Raw genomic sequence first — 25,556 nt, 5'->3', positions numbered from 1 at the left:
CGAGGGGTAAGGAGAGACATACAAGGGCATAAGGGGAATACGTACAGACAGAAAAAGTACAGACAGCAGGTGAAAAGAGAGACACAAAGGGTTTATCAGAAAAGTCACTCAAAGTGTGAGGGGGATTACGAGATAAACGTGGAGGGGCAATGAGATTTTCTATATGGGTCACTATGAATTCTACAATGGGTGCCAAACACCCTAGATACACCTCTGGCTCATTGTATTATTTGACTTTTGTTTCATTCCATTTTTTTTCTGTTACGTCTGAGAGAAGGTTATTTGTCATTGCAAACATCCTGATAACGTTCTCATTGCCAGCATTTTTCCTGATAACAGCACTCATTATATCTCCCTTTGCGGATGTATTAGCTGTTTTGCCATCAGTTGTCCCCTACAAGCCAACTCACCACAAAAAAATGTGGTTAGATGGAAAAACACACAATACGTTTGCAATCCTACTCCCTCTGATATGTACTAATTAGCAAATACCTCTCCATTAACTACTTAAAACTGTAAAGCTGGCCTAGTTTGCTGGGAAACAAACTTTACTGCCCATAAAAATCCTCCAATAAACTATCCTGCACCTGTGCAACTATTAAAGGAGGCTTCTTAGCATTTAAAAGGGCTGTCATCATCAGAAATGATGGGGCCCAGGATAACATGAATAGAAATCCAGTCCAACCCATACTTTGATCTAGGATAACCAGGCTCAAATTTAGCAAGTTTGGTTTTAAAATCATAGAATAAAGAATTTCACTCAACTATCTTTTGAGGTTGTTCTCAATAAAACATCTATCCCTGACATATTTCTTATTACTTCTGGTGGGGCAATCACCAGTAGAATGTGCCTGCTTAGTCCTCTGGTTTCCATGGTGATTAACCACTTCTACGACTCTGAAACACTTTTTTTCTGAACAGGACACTTTCATAAATGTCCCCTATTCTTCCTCTTATCCCATGTCCTACTAAAACATTTTCCTAATCTCAGGTTCTACTAAGACATTATTCCCTTAATCTTAAACTCCATAATCTTAATCATGTGCTCTGTCCCACCATTATTCCCCGAGACGCATGTTGTAGCCGAGGCTCATTCCCTGAAATGTCATGCTTTGTTATAGCCCTAAAGTAGTGTTCCTAAATGTGTAGAGCCACCTTTACCACACATCACTACTACACATGCTACCGTGTAGCAGCAGGCCTCTAAAAAGTAGTGACAAGGTTGATAACTAACCCAATATGTCCAAAGCAGTTGAGGTGCACTCTAATCCATCCTGAGGCTAGGTGTGCCCTGAGAACCACTACCATCTTTCAGTCTCTGCAGTTACCTGCTTTATTTTCAGCCTTTAGATTGCCACAGTTTTATGTGCCCACTCTTTATTGTACTATGATACTATGATTTCCGCAGCAGTCATGTCATTTTTAAGCAACGTCTCATAGAGCGTAATGCCAGAAGCTGCTCATTGCTGTGGTCAATGAGTAGTGACCGGATTCAGTCAACCATTTATATACACATTTTAATGGCATGGCACCATATATAGTATACTTCTTATGTCATTGTATCTCTGTAGTTAATCTAGATTGTTGTGAATGTGCGTTATTTATTGTTGATTTTGCACTACGTTTGATAGGAAAGACATTTATCATACACTTTGGTTTTAAAGGATCACTATAGGGTCAGGAACACACACATGTATTCCTGATCCTATAGTGAAAACCCCCTAATTAGGTGGGTTTGCTCTCCCCCCTCTTTAGCTCCCCATGGGGAAAGCATTGAATTGGCTAAAATCAGCAAGGGGGCTGGTCCAAATGTAATTTTGTCCAATCAGCACCTCCTCATAGAGATGCATTGAATTAATGCATCTCTATGAGGAAAATTCAGCGTCTCCATGCAGAGTGTGGGGATGCTGAACAGCAGGGCTGCCTACTGTGCAGCATTGAGCCAGGAAGCACCTCCAGCGGCTAGGAGTGGCCACTTGGAGGTGTCCTCAGAGGCAATGTAAACACTACCTTTTCTCTGAAAAAAACAGTGTTTGCATGAAAATGCCTGAAGGGAGCTATTATACTCACCAGAACAACTACATTAAGCTTCTTTTAAGGTATGTTGTAGGAAAGGAGAAACATGGAGTGTTTACAGCAATAGCGATAAAAAGATACTGTAGTAAAAGTTTTATATTAAGTATGAAGCTTTAAGTATAATACTAATTCTAAATGTTACACTTTTTACACAATTGTTTTCGACATACACTTTTTTTTCTGCTTATTGGCATTGTCTATTAACATGACATTCAATACCATAAAACACATCTGAAAGAAAATGATAAAACCTCAATAATATAATTTTCACGTTTTATGAGAATGACAGGCTTGGTTCAATTATGAAACACTATGGTTTTATGTAACCAGTTTGCAATAAACAATTTTTTTGGCATGAAGCGCTGGCTTTTACAGCATGTGAGTGCTGCCATCTAGTGGAGTATTTTTTTATTTCAATACAATTTAATTCAAAATAAGTCAACCATTGATTTTTTTTTTTTTACAACTTCCTTGAAAAACTAGCTTTCTTACTCAGTGTGATAGCAAAGGTATATACAAAAATCTTTCACTGTATCACAATGAATTACAATTAGAATAAAGTGACTGTGCCTTTAAATGCACTAATTGTGGGTAAAGTGCTTAGACAGGTTCCAAGTACAAATAAATGTATTAATACTTGACTTCCCCTTTTAGCTTAGGATAAACCCGAAGATCCACTTAAATCTTCAATCAACATGTATATATTAAATAGGGTGGATCCAGCTAGGGGAGACAACATAAAATATAGTGCATCACTGTGGAGCCCAATAGGGAAATATATATATGTGCCAATGGGTCACTCACACTTTGTAATCAAAGTACAGGCATTCAGAAATCTTTGCAGATAAATCTTCTTATTTCTTCATAGTATGGATACCAGTCATATGTTAGAGTAAAATATGACCAAAATAAGGTAACTGTTAAACGAATGTGCAGTATAGAAATGTATTTACTTACACAGAAGTTAAAAACAGCTGGCATCAGGTAAAAAGTGATATCAATTCATTTAACGCGTTTCATCCCTCTCAGGGACTTCCTCAGGAATGATTCAGTGTGATAGCATATTTACAGGTATTTTTCATAAAAAAAAAAAAAAAAATTTAGAATTTTATTTTACAATGAAAGAAAAGAGATTAAACCAGGAAATGATATGTGAACGGGTGTCCACAAAGAAAGAGAATACATAATATTGATGAATACTATCAATCGATTTTGAAATTGCCAATAGATTCGAAAAAGCAAGAACCTTGACCTTTTCCATGATGGACATAACTTCTCGCCAATAGGAGACACCGAGACGTAAGATAGAGACAGAAGATAGACACAGGAGAAAACATGAATATTGAGAGGAGGCAAAAAATAAAAAAGAGGGAATGGGGGAAAGGGTCAGAGGGAAGATAAGTGGGAAAGGATGGAGAAGTGTCTTTCTACTGTAAAGACCTGGGGATTAAGGCACATTGTTATTAAACGTTTTCATTCGCTTACGTTTCTAACAAGGAAGGTTACTGAGTTTTGAACTCTTTTAACAATTGAAAAGGGACACTCTGGTCACCATAACCACTACAGAATGTTGTAGTGGTTATGGCACCAGGTCTGACCTGGCACCCCATCCAATGTAAGTAGTTAAACCGTTTAAAAATGACTTATAACCTGCCCGGCTCTGCTCTCCTCTTCAGCTCTAAAATGTGGAGGAGGCAGTACCAGTACCATAATTAACCACTACAGCATATACAAACAGACACAATTAAGTTGTGCACTCAAACTGCCATTACTCCTGGACATCAGCAATGACTGTAGTATACATCTGCCCCAAAGGATGCAATAATTATTTTATTTTTTTAAGCTTCCTGTTGCACAATCCCAAACCTTTCTAAACATTCAAATAACTGGAGGTTTTACTTTTTTTTTAGTATTACTCCAATTACGCCATTAAAGTGTAAACTCACCTGCCACTTGTGCAAGTAACTTTTTTAAAAAAAATATATTGTATGTATTGGGGTGACGTGTACTATAATCATTGCTGCTGCCCAAGAGTAGTGGGAGTATGAGCACAGGGCTTCATTTGTATGTGTTTCTGGATTATACAGCCATGTTACAATTCTGCCACCCATCCCATGTGTTCACTATTAAGGGTCTATAAGTGTATAGGGGTTTAGAGAAATCCCCCTCCTTGTCTTAATAAAGATGTTGCAGTTCAGATTAAGCTGAACGTTTATTGTAGGACTCCTTTAAGAGGTTTTCCCTTTACGTGGCAGGTAAACTTACACTTTAATGGCTATTGGAGTGATACTAAAAAAAGACCCAGTTATTTAAACGTGAATAAGGATTTGGGATAATGCGCAAGTAACCACTGCAGCATGCTGTAGTAGTTATGGTGCTTGAAGTGTTCCTTTAAGGGCAAACAATTTAACAAGCACAGAGTTCGCAATATTGCTGCTCATGATACCAATGCATTTTTATCGTGTATTTAGCAACAGAAAATATAAAAAATGATAAGCATAACCGTTATCTAGATTAGCCTTATGGCTAACAGTGGTTCGAACCTCATAGTATGTATAGCTATAGATCATTACTATGGGCAAACTACTTTTCAAATTCATTGCTCTGCTCCTCTGTTTTGTGCTGCACAAGGGAATTTTATTGAATTTGCTCTTTAGACTTCCGGCTATTTTCTTCCTCTCCCTTTAAAAACCTTTTACTTATTATTGTCATTTTTCTCTTCTCATGATCTCACAGCCTCCATATGTCCACCATATAAAAAACATACTCTCTTCCCTGCCTGATACAAATGTACACCTCTCACTTGGAAAATGGAGATGGAAATAAAAAAACGTTTTTATTTACAAACATGCTGGGAAAGTTAGTGTGGTTGGAACCCCCTAATCTGTTCTGCTGTTGACTCCTAAATAACTACATCTGTATTGTACAACATATGTTGGCAGTTTATCGGCAACCTACAAATGATCATTCCTATACAATCCAGATGGAAAGAGCTATTAACTCAATATGGCGGCCTCAACGATCCTTGGTTTGCTTATTACATTTTCAAACATCAAAACATACATTACAGCAAATTATTCCAAACACATCTCTAGCCTTATCTTCACTTAGCTTGACATTAAAAAAGCACAATATGGAAATGCCTTTCATCTACCTTTTTGTTTTTTTGACAGAATATTCAAAGGCTTGTACATGAAAACAGTGGTTTCCAACCTTCTACTCAAGGTTCACCAGCAGTCCAGGTTTTTTATAATCTCAATAAGAACAGAATTGGGATATACCTAAATTAGAAACTTTGGCGTAGTGCCACGGCTCCAAAAAGCAAACTGTGATGGCTTGACAATTGAAACGGGTGAAAATAAATAAATCCATCCCCAAATCTGTGAGGACGGGGGGCAATAGGTCCCCCCCCCATTCTAATTTAGGGCCCCCACCCGCCGCTCAGGGGTGGTGGCTCAGGAGGGGGTATGTACCCTTTTTTAATTTTATTTAACAGTGAGCAGCCACAGGCTGCTCACTGTTTACTAGACATGCCCCTACTTGCGGTATAGCGAGTAGGGGCATCATTTACTAATACTAAGTAATCTTTACTTAGTATTAGTAAATTTGTCTGAAAGACCAATTTAGGTCTTTCAGCCTTTTGGTAGATAACTCCCTAATACCGTGGGAATTAGGGAGTTATCTACCAAGCAGGTGCAAGAGAAGTTCCGATGTGCCGAAGTGTCGAAGTTACTGAAATGCCGAAGTTGCCGAATTTCGGAATGCCGAACCGAACCGAAAATTTTTCCCATGCACAAGCCTAATGAACAACATATGACATATTACAGTGTCATAATTATTTAACAAACATAAATCCACAATGGAGAAGCCATGTGTGAAAAAAACTAAGTGCACCTTATAATCCAATAGCTTGTAGAACCACCTTTAGCAGTAATAACTTGAACTAATCGCTGTCTGTATAACTTTATAAGTCTCTTACATCATTGTGGAGGAATTTTTCCCACTCTTCTTTACAACATTGCTTCAGGTTTGATGGCATTTGTTTATGCACGGCTCTCTTATGGTCCCGCCACATCATTTCAATGTAGATGAAGTCTGGACTTTAACTGGGCCATTCTTGATTATTTTCTTTTTCAGCCATTCTTCTGTAGATTTGCTGCTGTGCCTGGAATCATTGTCCTGTGTTTGGTTTTAGCCAAATGTGGCGCTGTGCATTATGGGCAAACCTCTCCACTCGTATTGTTCCAGAAGTCTTGTGGTTTGTTCAGATGCAACTTTGCAAACCTAAGCCGTGCTGCCATGTTCTTTTTAGAGAGAAGAGGCTTTCTCCTAGGAACCCTTTCAATCAAACCATACTTGTTAATTATTTTTCAAATTGTACTGATTGTACATGAACTTAAACATTTAACATGCTAACAGAGGCCTGTAGATTCTGAGATGTTACCCTTGGATTCTTTGCAATTTCTCTCCATTGCATAATCTGACCTTGGGGTAAATTTGCTGGCATGTCCACTCCTGGGAAGATTGGCAACTGACTTGAATGTAATCTTTCTCCCTGTAGAATGAGGTACTTTAACTTGTTTGGAAATGGTCTTATAACCCTTCCCAGTTTAAAGGGCTGCAGCAATTGCTTCTCTAAGAACATTGCTGATGTCTTTCCTCCTTGGCATTGTGTTAACACACATCTGAACAGTCCAGACCAGCAAATTGCTAAAACTTTAGCTCTTATAAAGGTAATCACACTTGCTGATGATCAATTAATCAAGGGCATTTGATTAACAGCAACTGTCTGATACTTAACAATCTTAATTATTAAAGAATTTTTACACATGGCTTCTCCATGTTTGTTAAATAAATCATGACCGTGTAATATGTCATGTGTTGTTCATCTGAAGTTGTATTTACTTAAATTTTGCTGCTAAGGTCTTATAGATGATTGTTTTTATATCCCGATATGTAAAACCATAGACGTCAAAGAGGGTGCACTTTCTTTTTCCCATGACTGTATATATATATATATATATATATATATCTATATACACACATATACATACATACATACATCCACTATATGGAAAAAAGTATTGGTACACACCACTTTATTATTGAATTCAGGTGTTTCAATCAGACCTACCACAGGTGTATAAAATCAAGCACCTAGCCACACAGTCTGCATTTACAAACATTTGTGATTTTAAAAAAAATGGGTGGTTCTGAAGCTCAGTGAATTCAAGAATGTATACTGTGATAAGATGCCAACTTTGCAATAAGTCAGTTTGTGAAATGCCTACATATTCCACAGTCAACTGTAAGCAGTATTTTTGGAAAGTGGAAGCATTAAAGAACAGCAACAACTCAGCAGTGAAGTGGAAGACCACGTAAAGTCACAAAGTAGGGTCACTGAGTGCAGAGTTGCGTAAAAGTCGTTAACGCTCTACTGATTAAAAAAAGCTGAAGAGTTCCAAACTTCCACTGGCATTGATATCAGCACAAAAACGGTGTGGCAAGAGATTCAAGCATGGGTTTCCATGGCCGAAGAGCTACATGCAAGTCTCGTATCACCAATACAATGCCATGATTTGGATCGAATGGTGTGAAGCACGCAGCCACTGGACTCTGGAGCAGTAAAAATATCTTCTGTGGAGTGACGAATCACGCTTCTCTGTTTGGCAGTCTGATGTTTGAGTCCGACTTTGGCGGATGCCAGGAGAACTGTTATAGTACTGTTTTTCAGGGGTTGCGATAGGTCCTTTACTTCCAATGAAGGGAATCTTAATGCTTCAGCATACCAAGACATGTTGGACAATGCAATGCTTCCAACTTTGAGGGATCAGTATAGGGAAGGCCCTTTTCTATTTAAGCATGACTGTGCCCCAGTGCACAAAGCAAGGTCCATAAAGACATGGTTGGATGGGTTTGGTGTGGAAGAACTTGGCTAGCCTGCACATAGCCTTGACATCAACCCTATCAAACACCTTTGCGATGAACTGTAACAGAGATTGCAAGCCAGGTTTTCATGTCCGGCATCAGTGCCTGACCTCACAAATGCTCTACTGGATGAATGGGCAGAAATTCTCACAGAAACATTTAAAAATCTTGTGAAAAACCTTCCCAGGAGAGTGGAAGCCGTTACAGCTGCAAAGCAGGGACCAACTACACTTTAATTTCTGTGAATTTAGAATGTGATGTCATAAAACTCCCTGTTGTTGTAATAGTCAGGTGTTTTAATACTTTTGTCCATGTAGAGTATACTACATATAGATTCTCTGTTATGCATAAAAAAACAAGGACAATAAACACATTTCTTGGTAAAATTGTATTTTTAACATTTGTACACTTTGTTACAAAACTGTATAGTACTAAAATTATTTCATATTTATTTTTAATCATAATTTGGTCAAAAAAATTACATCCATGTGCATTTTCTGGACAGTTAAAAAAATTTGTGTTAGAAATATTCATTGATTATCCCAATAACACTCAACATAAGACTTGTCTGAAGATAAATATATTAGTAAATAAATATTCTGAGAACATTTACATAAATGAAAAGGGCACACACATATACACAACATGTTTGTTTTTTTTAGCTTTTTACAAAAAGCTTTAAAAAAAAAATTACAAACGAAAAAAAAAAAGAAAAAACTTTAATAGGAAAACAATACAATGCTATGACTCAAAAGGTTTGTCCCAAAAATAGTTTTTGCTCATTAGCATAAAATTCTTTTAAGTGCTACACGATACCTGTTAAAGCTGCTGTACCAAACGCCAAAATGAAAACAACATAATAAAAACAGAATAAAAAACATTTTGTATTTTTGCAAAGAAAAATCTAAAATAGTCAACCATTGCTCCCTCGGTTCAAACTTTTATTAGGGAAGAAACCTTAACACGCTGTTCTCATTGGCTGTTCTAAAGAACACTCTTCTTGTAACAAAGGTAGAAATTGTTTAAAATTAAAAATTTTACTGCTGAAGAGTCCAAAAGTATAATTTTAATTCAAGACACTTTACGAAAGACTGAATCCTTTCATTACAGTGTTTTGAATCAATTGAAATGTCTCATTATGGAAAAAGAACAAAACACTTAAGGCACTTGGTGTGGCGCTTACAGGACGGTGGTGTAATAAGATAGAACTAAGATAAATATTAGGCAACATCTTACTTCAGTTAAAATGGCTTGGTATGCCCATTTATAATGATTATATGTGATCTTCTGCTATGCCCAGGCCAGTACTAGGTAGTATCACCCCATACCTATAGTGTATGTACTATGCTTGTTTTAGATTGATTGCTTCTGTCAAAAACTTCCAAAACTCCAATTACGGCCTCCAACTTGTAAATAGTTATTTTTTTAAGTTTCTACATCAAACTGTCACTTTCAGACAGAACACAGCAAAAGGCCTATGATAATTCAGTAAGTACTTTTAAACCCTCCAGCTCAAGGTCTGAAACTCTGTATATTGTCTGCCTTGTTTCAGGCACTACAAGTAAAAGAATAAACTAATTTATGTTAGCAGCATTAACTGGTCCAGTGCTAAACAGGCCATTATGATGGGATTCTAGAAAGCACCCAGAGAAATAAGAAATTCATTAATTAACCAGAGGTTTCAATACCACCTATATGGTTAAAATACCACACAAATAGATAGTAGAGCACCCAAGCCCCGTTTATTTCAACACAGCAGTTTTAAACCACTGGGTGCTGAGATGGGGCATATGTGGCTTTAACTCTTTGGACGTTGAGAAGTTTGCATGACAAAATGGCTTAATTAATCAGCAAAACTCCCAGGCAAATCCAGGAAACACATAAAGCACCTAATCCAGCACAGGCATTAAAATTCTCTGAATTCTCACACATTTACCTAAAAGAGTTTATTACAGACCACGTTTTGCTGAAACAGTTGTCCGTATATATTGCCTCCATGTTTTTTTCCTTTTGCAGTAGTATCAACAAACGAGAAGCTGAATTAACTTAGATGTGTCTGCCTCTTTAAACTAGACTTTATGACAGCACTATACTGCCATCACCTGGCTACTTGTTGAACTGCAGTGTGAAGTACATTCATATTCTGGGTGCAAATTTATATTCACAAAAAGAAAATATTCATCATGAATAACCATTTTCTAAAGCTTGTGTTAACATTGTGTTTCAGACGTCATATTCATAAGTGTTACATGGCACAAAAGAATTTCTGGGGATTTCTTATTCAATATGAGAACTGTGCCAACACCACAAAACAAGACATACAAAATCCAGTGTTTTAAACCTTTGCTTACCTGTGCTAGGGGTTCAGCACCATACTCTGTGCTCTATTACCAATGTAGTAGCACAAAATAACACTTTACGTACAGGTGCAAGCCGGTCTTCCCCCTTATATGTATGTGGCAACATAATCTAAGTGATATATTATGGGAAAATCAAAAGTACTTTGTGTAACAGCAGCATTTTCTGTACAGAGTGGTACCAAATGCTTGTAAAAGATACCAAAAATGGCCTAAAACTGAAATCAGCCTACCAACATGGAGGGAAAGGGATAAACGTAATTTGGCAATAACCACTTACAGGCCTTGAATTTTTTTTTTTTTTTCATTATATGGACTTATATTTGCGTACGCGTGTGTGTGTGTGACCCACATTTACACACGTGCATATATAACCTGTTATATGTTATAACCTGTTTGGCAAAATACATCCTTAAGACCCATTTCTTTATTTACTTGGATGTTTCTTCTTAACCCCTTAAGGACACATGACATGTGTGACATGTCATGATTCCCTTTTATTCCAGAAGTTTGGTCCTTAAGGGGTTAAACGTCTTTTGCATATTTTCCCATTAAGTCTATATATGAAAAGATAATATTCTTCATATTAATCTTTGCCAGGACTGGGGTGCATCGCGTCCTATTGGTATGGACAGATTGATCAGTTAATTAGTTATTCGTTAACTCAAACTTTAAAAAGCATACACTAATAACGTTTAGGCTCATTGGGGTGGAAATTACTTTTAAAAAGAAAAACATATTATTGTAGGGTTATAATATATTAGAATCTATGTTGTGGCCAGTTGAAAGTCTAGATAATATTAGGTGAGTTTGAATTAATTGTGTACATTTTTCTTTCCAAGTCCTCTATGCTGTTCAAAATTAAGCTATTTTCAAGTCTTAACAACTCACAAGTATTTTTTGTGTCCTGACATATATAAAAGGTAGCTTAGCGTTCTGACAAATCTGTTCCTATATTGGCTAAATGAGAAAATATGGTCTTCATCTTGTATTAAAGAAAGCAGGTTAGCCTACAAACTCTGTTAATAATCATAAAAAAATATCAGTAATGTTGAATATAAGCCGGCTCTGTAAAAATTAGCTCACTTTATAGCTTTTTTTTTTTTCTTTTACAAAGGCAAGGCGCATTCGCATACTTAAATCTTAATTGTTGTTTTGTTTAGTTAGTTTTTTTTGCAAATCCACATCTGGTCAATAGTTTGTAACATAAGAAATCAATGTAAAATATCAGGGGCATATCAACTAAGTAGTGGAGCAATATTTCCAATGTTAGTAACAGAGTCTTAGATTTGCGCTCCATTATGTAACATTGTCATTTTCACATTACAGTTTTGACAAACACACTGATGTTTTGGGGGTTGGAGTTCTTAGTGTATCAGACTTGGATGTTGCAAGGTGTGTCAAAATAGAAATCAGTGTTACATACCCGCTCTAAGGACATTCCTCTATTTCAAAAAGCAAACCTCTTTCAAAACACATCACTCAAAGACCTACAATTGTCCATGTTTTATGCTTTACCCAACTTTTTGACAAGGGTATATCACAAAACCTTTTACCACTGATGATCCTGATATAAAAACAACAGTACTACAGGGGTAGGTCTTATTTGCCCCGAAGAAGTTGGAAGTTTAAATATGATAAGAGTTGCAGATTAAAGTGACACTAAGTGCCATAACCCGTACAGCATTCTTGTGGAAGTTATGGTGTCAGAAGTCACCGAGCACCATCTGTCAAATTTATGAGTGGTTTGACACTGTGTCAGAAGCAGTTGTATGAGTGAGTTGGAAGTTCAATCTTATGTATTATCTTACCAACTCATACCATAACCCAGCAGACAGTCTCAGTCCATGAATACTGCATATACCTGATATGAGTTAGTGTGATAATACGAAAGCTTGAACATGTGCTTTATCAGATTAACTCAGACTGCAAGGACCATGAGTACATGAAGAAGCCAGGTAAGCATCAAACAGTTCATTAATAGTTTGACATATTACTACTAGACAGCTCTTGGCACCATAACCCCTACAGCATGCTGCAGTGTTATGGTAGGTATCTAGAATGGCTCTTTAATAACAGTTGCTGTGTAACAACTTGCTATTTTCAGATTACTATGCTTATTAATGTCAAGGGACAAACAAAATAAAAACAAAAAAACTGGACAAGGGGAGATGCAACTAGTTTTAAAATGTATGGCATATCATTTTCTGTGGTTCTTAACTTATGCACTTGCCACTTTGCTACTTAACACCACTAAGCTACTAAACATCAGGGTACAGTAAGGCAACTTAAAAAATTAAAAAGTAAAAAAACAAACAAATAAAATGTGGACGAGCTAAAAACTCAATCAGTTGTACAATGTATGGCTTCTATATTACATATGTGCATGTTGTGTATATACCCACATTTATGCTGTAGCAGTTTGAGACTAGATATTAAAAAAAAAATGTTTGAGGTGTACAAATACATTCATGTAAAAAAAAGTAAAAGATTGAAGTATTTTATAAAGTGGTTTTAGCTTATGGTCATCAAAATTAATGCATCATAAATATGATAAATTGAAACTATACAGAATAAACATTAGGAATCTATTTAGCAGAGAAATATTTAAATAAAACATTATTTAATAAGTCCTTTAAAGAGGCAGAAAAAGACAACTCCCTATTATTCCTTTTCAAATATTTTTTTTCCTTTCCCTGGCGAACATGCCGACAGATAAAAATAATATTAATATTTTCTTGTTTATTTTATTGAAAAAATATATCTCTCTTTTTCATCAGGAAAGACAGTTCTTGTGCATGTACAAACTCAAAGAAAAAAAAAAAGGTTCTAGAACAGCAACCAATATATATTTATATTTTTATATATATATTTATATATATATATTTATAAAATAAATGATAAAAAATAAAACTAAACAAATATCACAGATTCTCCAATAGTCGAGTCCTGGAAATAGAACAGGTGAAAGTGGTTGTAATGGGCATTGGGTTCCAGATTGTGTTGAACTGTGTGTCCAATGTTACAATAAAATGTAGATTTTTTTTTTTGTTTGTTTCTTTTTTTTGTTCATTAAAATGCATTTTTCTTTTAATACAAGTTCATACAAGATTTCCCAAAGTTCATTAAAGACCTAGAAGTTTGCATCCATAGTGCTCAGTCTCTATCTGCTGGTTGGCTGCCCTGACCTGCAAAATAATTTTAGAAAAAAGTAAGAAATAATGCTATAGTGGTAAAACAACAACTTGATATAGTATAACTGACACATATGCACTAAAATTAGAATTATGGAGAATTGATAAGGTAATTGCCCATTTTAAGCCAAAACAACCAAATCTGAATAAAATCTACAACTTGACTATTTTTCCACCTAAGCTGTTTCGGTCCTAAAAAATATGCAATTCTCTTTTCAATTATCTGTTTAGCGAATAAAGCAAAAAATCCCTACAGATGCACATTTTCCAAAACTGAATATATTAATAATGTTGATTAATAAATAATTTTTTTACGTATGCCTTTCACTCTGATTGAAGCCTTACATCTTTGCTCTGAGTTTAGTTATAACATAATTTTACGTTGTTAAAGAATTGTGTTAATTTAACACGTAACATTAATTTATTATCACAATTCTTTGTTATATGGACTATACATATATGGAATATTCATAAAAGTATAACGTTCTTGGGAAAACACATCATTAATCCTTTCTTTGGTTTTCCTGGTTCTGCAATACTTATATAAAAAAAGACAAGTAATAATTTTAACATGTAACATATGAAAAACTAAAACATAAATAAAATGGACAAATATATTGCTAAGAGTATTTGTGACGAATCTGCTTGTGTTTTTAAGAATGCCCAACATAGCAACAGCATGTAAGTGCTGCAGATGTATGCTGGCATGCAGGTCACATACATTAGATAAACAGCCTGGATGAAGAAAAGCATCTGTATTTTAAGCGGTATTGCAACCTGCAAATATGATCTGTTAGGTAGGATGGACCCTGTGCACCTACTGCAGCAATATAATGATCAGCCATACAGGTACTGTACAGTATGATTACATAATTTACAGTTTCTCTGCATGATGCACTGAAAAATTAGTCTCTCTGCTTAATAAACAAAATATATTTTATCAAAGTCTTCTAAAAGTTCAGCTCCCTGTGCTTTAAAGGGACACTATAGGCACCCAGACCACTTCAATTCGTTGAAGTGATCTGGGTGCAGTGTCCCAGGTCCCTTAACCCTGCAAAGGTAATTATTGAAGTTTTTACCAGACAGCCACTAGAGGGACTTCTGCGTCGTTAGGCGACTTTTGGTCACCTAACTCAAGCTGGATGTCCTCACGTTATGCATGAGGACATTCAGTGCCATGTAAAACCCCATGCTTTCCTATAGGGGAAATATTAATGTGAGCATGCAATTGCCGCACATGCGTATTATGTCTCCCCTGCTGGCTGACGTCAGCGGAGCTTAAACTAGCGCCGAGGGATATCGGCACTGGAATCAGGTAAGTGACAGAAGGGGTACGATAGGGAGCTATTGTGCCAGGAACGCAACTTGGTTTTCCTTGCACTATAGTTTCCCTTTAACATATTTAGACCTGTAGAACTGATGCAGCTACAGATGCGCAGAGACCATGGATGGGGAAGGTATGTAAATATAAAAATTCCAAAGCTGCCTAGCAAAATGTTTAGATATAAATGAGGAGATTCCATCAGGTCATATTTACAAGGCAAATTTACCGTCACTTTTCAGAACTTTTAATGTTATGTTTATGCCTGATCTAATTTATAGCAAGCAGCACAACTGTGAACATATAAAAAAAGAAAGTGTTATTGTATTCCCTTTTTATTAGTGAATAAAAGAAAAACACATTTAAATGAGAAGCTGCTGGCACTTACCTGTGACATTTCCGATATCCTTTTCACCCGTGCTCTGACAAAGAGCACGTGTTTCCTCTAACACACAACAATGTCCATCCTGGCAGTAAAGAACTTCCTCCTCATCTTCTCCTTCATCCTCCAGTGCCCAGGATATATGTCCCACACAGTCCATGCCCCCCTCACTGCCCGGATCCTCGGGAATGATGGGGATAGGCTGATTGGCCTCACATCCAGCCACTGCAGCTGCAGCTGCTGCAGCAGCAGCCTCTGCCAAGGCATATTGGATGCTGACCGCATAGTCCTCGGTATAGCAGCTTCCATGGTTTTCCTCATAGAGGCAGCAGGGCCGGGAAGAATGACCTAAAACTGTTCCTTGGTCTGTCCGATGTAAGAAGTTGGAGGAAACACTGTACAAGCCTCCATTGGTGGGTTTCCCACCTGCTTGAGAAGGTTCTGGACCCAGATACATGCTTGTGCAGTCTGAACTGGGATCCCCAGCCGGCCTCTGGAAACAGCAGCCACAGCTTTTCTCATGACCTTGCCAGTCCCTTACAGTCCCCTGAGAAATGGAGACTTGACCATCTGAGATTAACCCAGTGGACAAAGCTGCCCCACGACGCTCCAGTGATGAATTGCTGCTATAATTCATCTCCAGGCTGCAGCTGGATAGCCGATCCCGAGAGGAGGAATTGGGGAAGGCCTGGAGAGGTCTGCAGTCCATCTTCCCTCTCCCAGGCCCTCCTCCAACCTCTCCAATGCTTCCTGTAGTTTCCCCTCCACCAGTCCTGGCTGGGCTGCGACTCCTGTATACATAGGGGTCAAAGTCACTGCTTAGAGAGCTGCGGAAAGTGGAGCAGCTGCCGTAAACTCCCTGGTTGCTGGCCTCAGTGCAGTCCAACATGGAGTCGCTGGATGATGCATGTCCTTGAGCTGAACTGGTGCTAGAACTAGAACTAGTGTCACTACAAGGAACATCAGCTAAATACCCACTGCAAACTGAGCGATGTTGGTGCTGGCTGTGGAGGTAGCAGCTCCCACCAGCAGAAGGTGGTGCCATGTGCATCATGGTTGGTGCAGGCTGGTATAGCAAATTAGTACCTGGTTGAAAAGGATGGGGGAGGCCTTTTTCAACTCCTCTGGAGGCCTGGTTTCCAGCTGCTTCTTGCTGTTGTGGATAGCTCAGGCCCTGGAAATAGTAATGCTGGTACATAGTTTCGTACTGAGAATAACAAGTTCCAGTGTTAAATCCACGCCCATTGTACTTGGAGCGGCGAAAGGTATGACCAGATGGCCCTGCTGGATAAGGATTATGTTCCAGGTCACAGTGATGTCCTGAAGATGGGTGGCCCAGTGATACAGGTCGGTACCCTGCAAGAAAAGCAGGGGTGTGACTTTGATATAAATCAGGCTCCACTGGCCGTTCCACTGTGAGTACCGTAATTGGATTGCCATGGGGGCCCATGCTGGTGCGAGTCGGGTAGGCAGCAATAGGACCAGTCCGTTGTACCCGCCCTGGATAATGCACCGGTAGGATAACTCTCTGTTGCTGCTGCTGACGGCCACGGCTAGTGTTATTTTCTGCACATGCTGCACCATGACCTCCTTTTTTCTGCTCTGTAAACAAACAGGAAATAGTTAAGGAGAATACAAATTCCTCTTATTGGCAGGTTTATTACTTTCTCAATGTTGCTGTCTTTAACCCCTAAAAGTAAAGCATTAATGTCCTCCAAGAAAACACGGTCTTTCTTTTCAATGCACAGTACTAAACTTTACATTTCTGGAGACTCAGATTATATGAAAAGAATCTCATCAGATTTTTAGCTGTAACTCCCAGGAAGGACATGGTTACGTTCCCCTCTAACAATTATACATGAAAGTAATAGACTCTCATGGAGAGAAAAGACCCCGACTGTTGCTGACCAAATACACCTGCATTACTTTATAGAATACAGGTCCTGAACTAGTGTCTTAAGAAGCACATACGCTTTTCCATTCCAAATGCACTAATCGACTAAATTTTCTCTCTAGCAAACAATCAAAATAGTTAACAGAAAACAAACTAAATTTGTTTTATATATATATATATATATATATATATATATGGTATAAATTGACTTATCTTCTTTGCGGCGGGCTGACAATATAAGAGTTGCAAATGCTGCTGCTGCTGCTACATTCAAAACCATATACTAAAACACAATCTTCAAAATTGTAAACTTTTACAAAAAACTAAACAAAAACCAGCACAAGTATGAAAGGAAATTACATTATTTAAAGGACCACTTTAGTGCCAGGAAAATAAACTTGTTTTCCTGGCACTATAGTGCCCTGAGGGTACTCCCACCCTCAGGGTCCCACTCCCGCCGGGGTGAAGGGGGAGGAAGGGGTTAAATATTTACCTTTCTCCAGCGCCGGACTCCCTCGGCGCTGGTGAGTCTCCTCCTCCTTCGGTCGTCATCGGCTGAATGCGTATGCGCAGCAAGAGCCGCGCGCTCATTCAGCCAGTCCATAGGAAAGCATTTTCAATGCTTTCCTATGGATGCTGGCGACTTCTCACTGTGAAAATCACAGTGAGAAGCGCGGAAGAGCCTCTAGCGGCTGTCAATAAGGGGCTGGATTAACCCATTTGTAAACATAGCAGTTTCTCTGAAACTGCTATGTTTACAGCAGGCAGGGTTAACTCTAGAGGGACCTGGCACCCAGACCACTTCATTAAGCTGAAGTGGTCTTGGTGCCTATAGTGGTCCTTTAAGGCAATGTTTATAGACAAAGAAGACAGCAACATTTCCAAAAGTCATATCTGAAATCTCAATGGCAACAATTTGTCTTTCTTAACTTGAGACACTCTTTAATTAAACTCACATTAAAACACAGTGGGTGAAACGCTGAAAGACTGATTCCGTATTAACGATAGTACAATTTAAAGCAAGATAGGAATTCCTGCTGGGTATTCAAATGGGGTTATGGCTTCTTTAAACATAGAATCGCTGAGCAAGAAAGTGGATAAGGAAATAGCTTAAGGGCCAATAATGGTATCTGTTTATATGCTATGGAAAACTAAAAAATGTGTATAAAAGGATAAATCTATTCAAATCTACATAAAAACGGCATCAATCCATGTTCATTCTTTGCATATATGTCTCCTTGTACTGTGTTTTTGTTCATCATGCTACAAAAGACCAATAACACTTTTGAATCAAACAATTGATAAATTACAATTTGAGCGGCAGTTCTACTAGGTAAAACAATAACATTCGAAACATTTAAGTGTAAAACAGCAGTGAAATGATATTTCTAGACAATGAAAGTTCCAATACATGCAAGAAATAGAGCAAATGAAACAGATTTTCTTCTCTACATATAATACTTACCAATAATATTATGTCTGCAGTGTGGACACGTGTGGTTCTGTAATAGCCATGGGTCCACACACCTCTTATGAAATCGATGCGTGCAGGGAATGACTCTTATTTCCTGAAGAGGACACGGGGAATAAAAAAGGTATTTTAACATATGAAGAAATGACCGCAAAGCACAATGCAGCCAACAATGCAGACTGGAAACCTGAAAATGGATACCAGAAATGTATTATTTATTAATAAATAATTATTAATTAAGTTTCAGTGGCCATTCAGATGCCAGGATAAATAATATTTGAATGGTAGCTGATAATAACGTCAAAGTATTATCAAGGTTCCTGCTGTGGTCTAAATGGTTTATTGCCATCGGGGGAAAGAAAAGCTACGGTGAATAAAACCTTAGAGCCTGGAAGACTCAATAGGAAGCACCAACCACTATTTAATTACACCAACAATGTATTTATGAACCTATTAACGTGGTGCACTTGTCTAAGTAAAACATATGCCAAGGTCAATGCAATCAGAGTTAGGCAATGCATCCAGACTGAGTGTACTTGGTATAGTTTTAAAGTATAGCAGTGTTTTTTAAAATGAAACAACTTAATAATCTTAAAAAAAAAAAAAGTTTTGCCTCCCTAAGGCCCTTTCTAAAATTACATTTGAGAATAGCTATTAAGGAGAATAAATACCATCTTATCAGGATTTAATACAATTCTTTAAAGGCATACTGGTTTTACAATCACCTTAATTTGGGGATTTGGCTGCCCCCAGATCTCACTATTTACAAAAGAATCTTACCTCTCCGTCAATGTATTTTTCTAGGCAAATAGCACAGTCAGAGGTGGAGCTGCTGCTAAGAGTGTCAAGGGCCCCACAACTTTCCTCCCGAAGCCCTTTGCCTTTGGCCTTGAACTTCCGGGTCTCCATTTTTTCCAAAGCCTGAACAGCCATTCTGTTCATTGAGTTCTACGAGAGAGAATATTAAGGTTATTGATATAAACATGTATTTTGTCTGTTTACCCACAGCCAAACACTGAAAGAAATGTACACTGTGTGTTTTTAACAAATGACTTTGAGAATTTTGGCTAAAGTTGTACAACTGAGGAAATATGTTCTCTCAATGCACTTAAATAATCTCAGAATTTACAAAACAATAAAATAAATAAAGAACACATTAAAAACACAGCATATAAGCACATTGTGTTAGACGTGTGCAGCTGTTTTACAATTTTGTAGATTATGTGCTTCTTTCAGATCTTTCCAAACATTAACAATATAACACATGAACAATTTAGTAATAAAACATGTCAAATTAGCCTGTAAACTTGTTTCAGTACCTGGCTTCGTCGTTGTTTTAATTTAATCTTGATTAGTAGAATAAGACAGACCAGTGACACCACCACGAAAAAGGCCAAGAAGATGCCCATATCAAAATATTCTGTTGGTTGCTAGATAAAGAACAGAAGTTATCAGTAAAAACAGATAATACATCTGTAAATGTAATTATGTTTTTCTAGGTATTCACTAAAAGTGCGTTCGCACATGTGAGGATAATAGTACTCACTAATTCACAAAACAGTTCTCCCACAAAATAAAAACAGATACACAGAGTTTTAGTGTAGTTGTTGGCCTCGTGTGTGTCTAGTTCACCTTACCCGAGGTGGTCGATGTTGAATTCTTGCCCGGGCTCCTTTCTGTTTGTTTACAATATTCATGAGCTTAATGGCATCCATGCCCTTCATATATACGACCGGCCTCTTTAGAGGGTCTTCCAAACCCTGGTTCAGCTGTAAGATCGCAGGACACATTTAACAACATTATACTAGCTCACTTTTATCACAAAGGCATAATTGTGTTCTCCAGTTCCCTGTTGTGGTCAATTGTGGGATGTGCAAAATAATGGGTTTTGGGGTGCACAAGAGGATTACATGTTTTTAGAAATATTTTCCAAAATATGGAATAGTTTGCCAAAAACTGCAGCTCTACAGCGTTTTAAGAATAAGCAATAATCAAGAAGATAAATGTATGAATTCTAATGTTTAAACAACATAACTGTGTTTATATTTTTCATATTTTATTTTCAGAAAAAGTAACCAATTGTACTTCCTTAAAGCAGCACGGTCCCTTCTCCCAAGAAAATTAGTATTTCATAAAGATAGAATCACCAGTGACGGCTGCAGGGAATTGGTTTTGATGGAGGTCCCTGCGCTCTCGTGGGATCCTCCATAGACCTCAATGCTGTATTCTTGCACAGTCCTGAAGGGACTCGCCTTGAAAAGATGGCGATGCCCGTGAGCGACAGATGCAGGTAAGTAGAACTCATCTTTGCCTGCTCCCCCTCCTCCCGCGGCCCCCTAGCAGCGATGTCACTGACAGGGATCTTTGCAAAATCTGCAAAGTCCCTAGACGATGACAGTGCCGCTTTAAGACTATGAATATGCTTGTCGGTGGTGTTTATAACTACAATAAAGCTTTATTAAAGGGCTAACACTATCCTAATTTACAGATGAAGAACAATGTTTGCAATAAAGTTTGTTCCTAAAACAAACAATCCCTGTAGATTGCTATCTTCCACACCACCTGATCCATTTAATAACACCAAATTCAGTAAAGGGAACTTTTAGTTCTTTCACATATCTCTGAAGTTTAACGTCTCTAATATCTGCCTGCTTGTTTCTCACCTTCAATTTGGGAGACAGTGGTAAGTACATATCACTCTGTTAGGTGAAGAATTAGATAACCAGCATGCAGATATGGTTTACATAATATGGAAGTGACCATTTGTGAGACTGAGGCCCATTAGTATGATGTTTAGATCTGAAGAGTGCAAGACTCTATGCCGTTTACATCTATATAATGTTAATACCATAAAGTATCCGCTTAACTACAGAATGTTTCCATTAAACAAATAAAGAAAGAAATCAAATACATAGAAAAGTAAGGGAACACTACAAAAGTGCAGGTTTTTATAGTAGACATGAGCAATGCTCCAGTGAACAGATACAGTAAGGCAATGGAAAACCTATGTTTGCCCCTTTAAATGTTACTAGTGGGCTAATTTGAGAAATAGCACCCATTCATAAAACAGCATTTTCTCAGATTATCCTCCAGTGTTGTGCTAGCAATTCTCTAAAGCTTCTCTCTTGAACGTTAATAATAAATAAGATGTATTCTACCACAGCTTCTATTCTTACCTCAGGCTGTACAAAGATACATATTTAATATCTTCCTATAATAGCTCTAGCTGTGTATAAACAATAGGTCTATTCCATTACTTTCCCTCAAACCCATCTCAGGACACTCCTTCCTTCTCATTTTCACTGTAAGCCCCCAATGAAAGCACATATGTTGAATGCAGCATTCACAAGATAACTAGTTATACTACAACGTGTTTTTGACTTAATCCCATATCGTTTACTCTGCCCATGTATCTATTACAATGTAAGCACTTCCTGGCAGTCAGAATTTTCTAACAAAGGTTCATTTAGGTCAAGAGTGCCTGGTACCTATTCAGTTTTAAGACTACTACTCCTATCATCACGTCTAGGAAATACACTGTTTCTAGTGAATAAAACCCTCCTACTTTCACAATGGTTAATTTATAATACTTGGAACACGAACGTGATGGGCCTGGGCACAATGTGAGTGTGGCTTAGTCGTAGAGATGGTGTAATTAAAAATGACAATAGTAAATCAACATGCAGATAAAAGGCCACATCTCCCAAATCCTGGCAAGTTGCTAAGCCCAGTCTCCATTTACAAACTGGATGATCCCCAGCTATAACCAGCAGCTCGTTAGTCTAACAATCTCTGGAAAGTTACAGGATGATCGAGGGTGGATGATTTGGAGTTACAGTGCAAGGAGGTGGTTATAGCTTTAATAGCACAATGTTTTATATTGCTGTACATAAAAAGTAGAGGCAATCAAAAATACATTTATTGAATCTACGTGATGCAAACGATATACAATTTAATTTCTAACCCATTCATACCTGTTCAACTGCATCAGGGTTGTCAGAGACATCAAATATGACCGCTGTGGCTCCTCTCTGCACTGCCCTTTTTGCCTAAAAGAGAAAAATAAATAATGTTATTGGACTACTGGGATGACATGCCATGCAACTATCTATAGTAACTATTTAACGTTTTCATAATTAAGTATTTTAAACATTCTAGAACCCCTGTGTGCTAATAATAGTTTCTGATTGGCTGGGATGATATTCTAATCATTTCATCAAAACTCATACAAGCAAGAGATCGGAGAGGAACCACATTTAAAAACTCAATTCGTTGTGTGACTTTGCTTGATAAGAAACCAGTAAATAAGCTACCAAATGTAACCAGTCATTCAGCAGACTTGAAATAATCAATTCACTGTCAACACTAGCAGAGGTTTATTGATAGGTTTATCCATAAGTTTAACTAAACTGTTTTTTTTTCTCCTTTTAAATCAGGTTCTCCGATTAAATATGCAAGATTGACATCAAGAGCATTTCTCCTAGTCGGGGCATGGATGCAACACAGCAGTTGGAGCTTCTCTAATCCATGTTAAACTTCTACAAATTATATACACACAACTAACTATGCAAGTCATACTGGGCAAATCATATGAGACCAAAATATGAAGGGATGCTATTCCTGTTGATGAATTATCACAATTACACATATTGCATAAGATAAATGATATAACAATAACTGTATTTCAATTTGTTGAAGATGTACCATCAGTGTTATATTATGCAATACAACTTGCTTGAATGATGCCTTTACCTGTTAAAAGGTACTTGCCAACCAGTAGGATGAACTAAGCAAGTCTTAAAGGGACTCTCCAGTGCCTGGAAAACAAACCTGTTCAATGACTTACCTGAATCCAGTGTCGATGTCCCTCGGTGCTGGGTCAGGCTTCACCCACGCTCCTCCCCCGCCGACGTCAATGCCCACACGCGCATTAGACCTATTCAATGCTTTTCTGTGGGGATTCCGGCGACGCTGGAGGTCCTCATGCATAGCGTGAGGACGCCCAGCGTTGTTTAAAACACTTTTCGTGTTCTAAGAACACTGAAGTCCCTCTAGAGGCTAACTGCCACTACAGGAGGACTTAACCCTGCAATAATTACACTTGCAGGGTTAAGGGTGATGGTAGTTGGCACCCAGACCACTCCAATGGGCAGAAGTGGTCTGGGTGCCTGCATTGTCCTTTTAATGTAACTGTTGTATTAAACTCTTGCCACTAGAGGTCACACACGCACAGCCTGTACTAAACACAAATTCATGACAGGCCCTAATGTTTTCATGGTATGGCATGTTTTTTCCTTTTATTCGTTTATCAGTGTCGATACATTGTACTGTGGTACAGAATAAGCTGGCACAACACAAACACTTGATGACATTTCAAGTTTAGACATTCTGATCCAAGCTGAACCTTTTCCACTCATTCAAATGAAAATATTTTGAACAAAAGAAAACAGCAGCATTATGTTCACTTTAAACAGAGATAAACAAACCCGGGCACTTCTTCAATTGTGGAATAAATCTCAAATTCATGCAGCCTATTCCACATCTGGAGCCATTTTGCTACAAATGATATCCCAGCAGCATACATAGAAATATCTGTGCACAGGTTGATCAAGAGTACGTTCACGGTACTTTTTAAAAGGCGGCCGAGTTTAATTACATGAAGACGTCTAATAAATACTTTATGCTTGTCTAGGTTTGTAGGGTGCAAATTCAGGTGACATATGAGACCTTCAGTTTCATTAAATGAAGGCTTTAGTCACTAGACCTGTCAGGATTATTCCACTAAAGTGTGAATGATTGAAAATAAAAAGTGAATTTAAAAAGTCAGACCTGCTTTTAGATTGGCTATTTTGGCATAAAATTGTAAATTCACAATGAATTCCCAACAATTGAATTCAGATGAGTTGTCAAAACAAGTAAGAAAACCGAGGCTGAAATAGCAGAGGTTGAAAAAAAAGCTAATCCCCAAACCTTGCATATGTAGTTAACGAAACCTGCAATCCACCGCAAAAACGATGAGGGCTTGTCAAAACATGAATGGGAGATAAGTAAACTAAGAAACCCGTCACCCATAAGATGCCTAAAGGGTTAAAGACGCAACATTTCAGATTCATTGCTGCCCTAAGAAAATTGATTTGCAATCCTTGTGGCACTAAAAGGGTTAAAGTCTTGCACACATAAGTGGATCAGAGCAGTCATGTGTATCTCTTAATGCTTTTGAAGGTATAAAAGTTATTAAATATCACATCCTACAGTTAAAGGGAATGACATGCTCTCAGTGGAGCCGTCTCACTAGTGAATGCACCAATCAAATACATTACACACACTTCATACATCCACTCCGGCATTCCACAAGCTTCCCATATCCGGAACTTCAGGGCTGCCGGCTTCGACCTTGCAGGTTCTCTTGGCAGGAGATCAAAGCTTTGAAGCCACAAACAACATGGAATGCAATCACTTACTCTCCCTTCTCCTCTATTCGCTTCTCCTTATTCTCCTCTCTCCCTCTCATCTGAATTCCTTCCCTCCTACAAAATTGGATTATTTTTGTGTCTGAGATTACATTTTTATGCAGTTTAAATAAAAAACAAAAAAAAAACTATCTATATATAAATATATATATATATATTTATTATTTTTTTAACTTTCATTCACTGGCCTTCTTATCATTTCTGCTAATTTTGTTCTCTCGCCTGTTGTCGGCCTACTAAAAACTCACAGAGATACATATAACGAGCTGTTTAAGGAGAAAATAAAAGTTAAGCCAGTATTTTGGTAATCTTTGATATCTGCCCCAAAATCACACTTTGTAAAAAACCACAAAAAACATTGCTCTGTAGTATCAGAGAAGGATTAAGATCTCACAGGGATCTATCTAGGCAAGTTACCGATTTACCCTCATCCCTCCTTCATTGTAAACAAAGTGATGGTAAT

General features: G+C 37.7%; 1 protein-coding gene across 1 annotated transcript in view; it reads right to left on the bottom strand.

Annotated features, from left to right (window-relative positions):
* Positions 1 to 13,292: 13,292 nt before the first annotated feature.
* ZNRF3 (zinc and ring finger 3) overlaps positions 13,293 to 25,556 on the bottom strand; it is a 130,450-nt gene continuing 118,186 nt past the window's right edge. The window contains exons 3-9 of the mRNA XM_063456967.1: positions 22,598 to 22,672; positions 20,261 to 20,392; positions 19,943 to 20,053; positions 19,404 to 19,571; positions 18,618 to 18,720; positions 15,265 to 16,860; positions 13,293 to 13,549 (exon numbers count right to left, since the gene is read on the bottom strand). Of these exons, the coding sequence (XP_063313037.1) occupies positions 13,518 to 13,549; positions 15,265 to 16,860; positions 18,618 to 18,720; positions 19,404 to 19,571; positions 19,943 to 20,053; positions 20,261 to 20,392; positions 22,598 to 22,672 (2,217 nt within the window). The 3' untranslated portion in view covers positions 13,293 to 13,517. The remainder of the gene's footprint in view (positions 13,550 to 15,264; positions 16,861 to 18,617; positions 18,721 to 19,403; positions 19,572 to 19,942; positions 20,054 to 20,260; positions 20,393 to 22,597; positions 22,673 to 25,556) is intronic.

This window comes from Pelobates fuscus, chromosome 5, assembly GCF_036172605.1.
Source record: "Pelobates fuscus isolate aPelFus1 chromosome 5, aPelFus1.pri, whole genome shotgun sequence".
Classification (NCBI taxonomy): Eukaryota; Metazoa; Chordata; class Amphibia; order Anura; family Pelobatidae; genus Pelobates; species Pelobates fuscus.
This window is presented reverse-complemented; position numbering and strand designations above follow the sequence as displayed.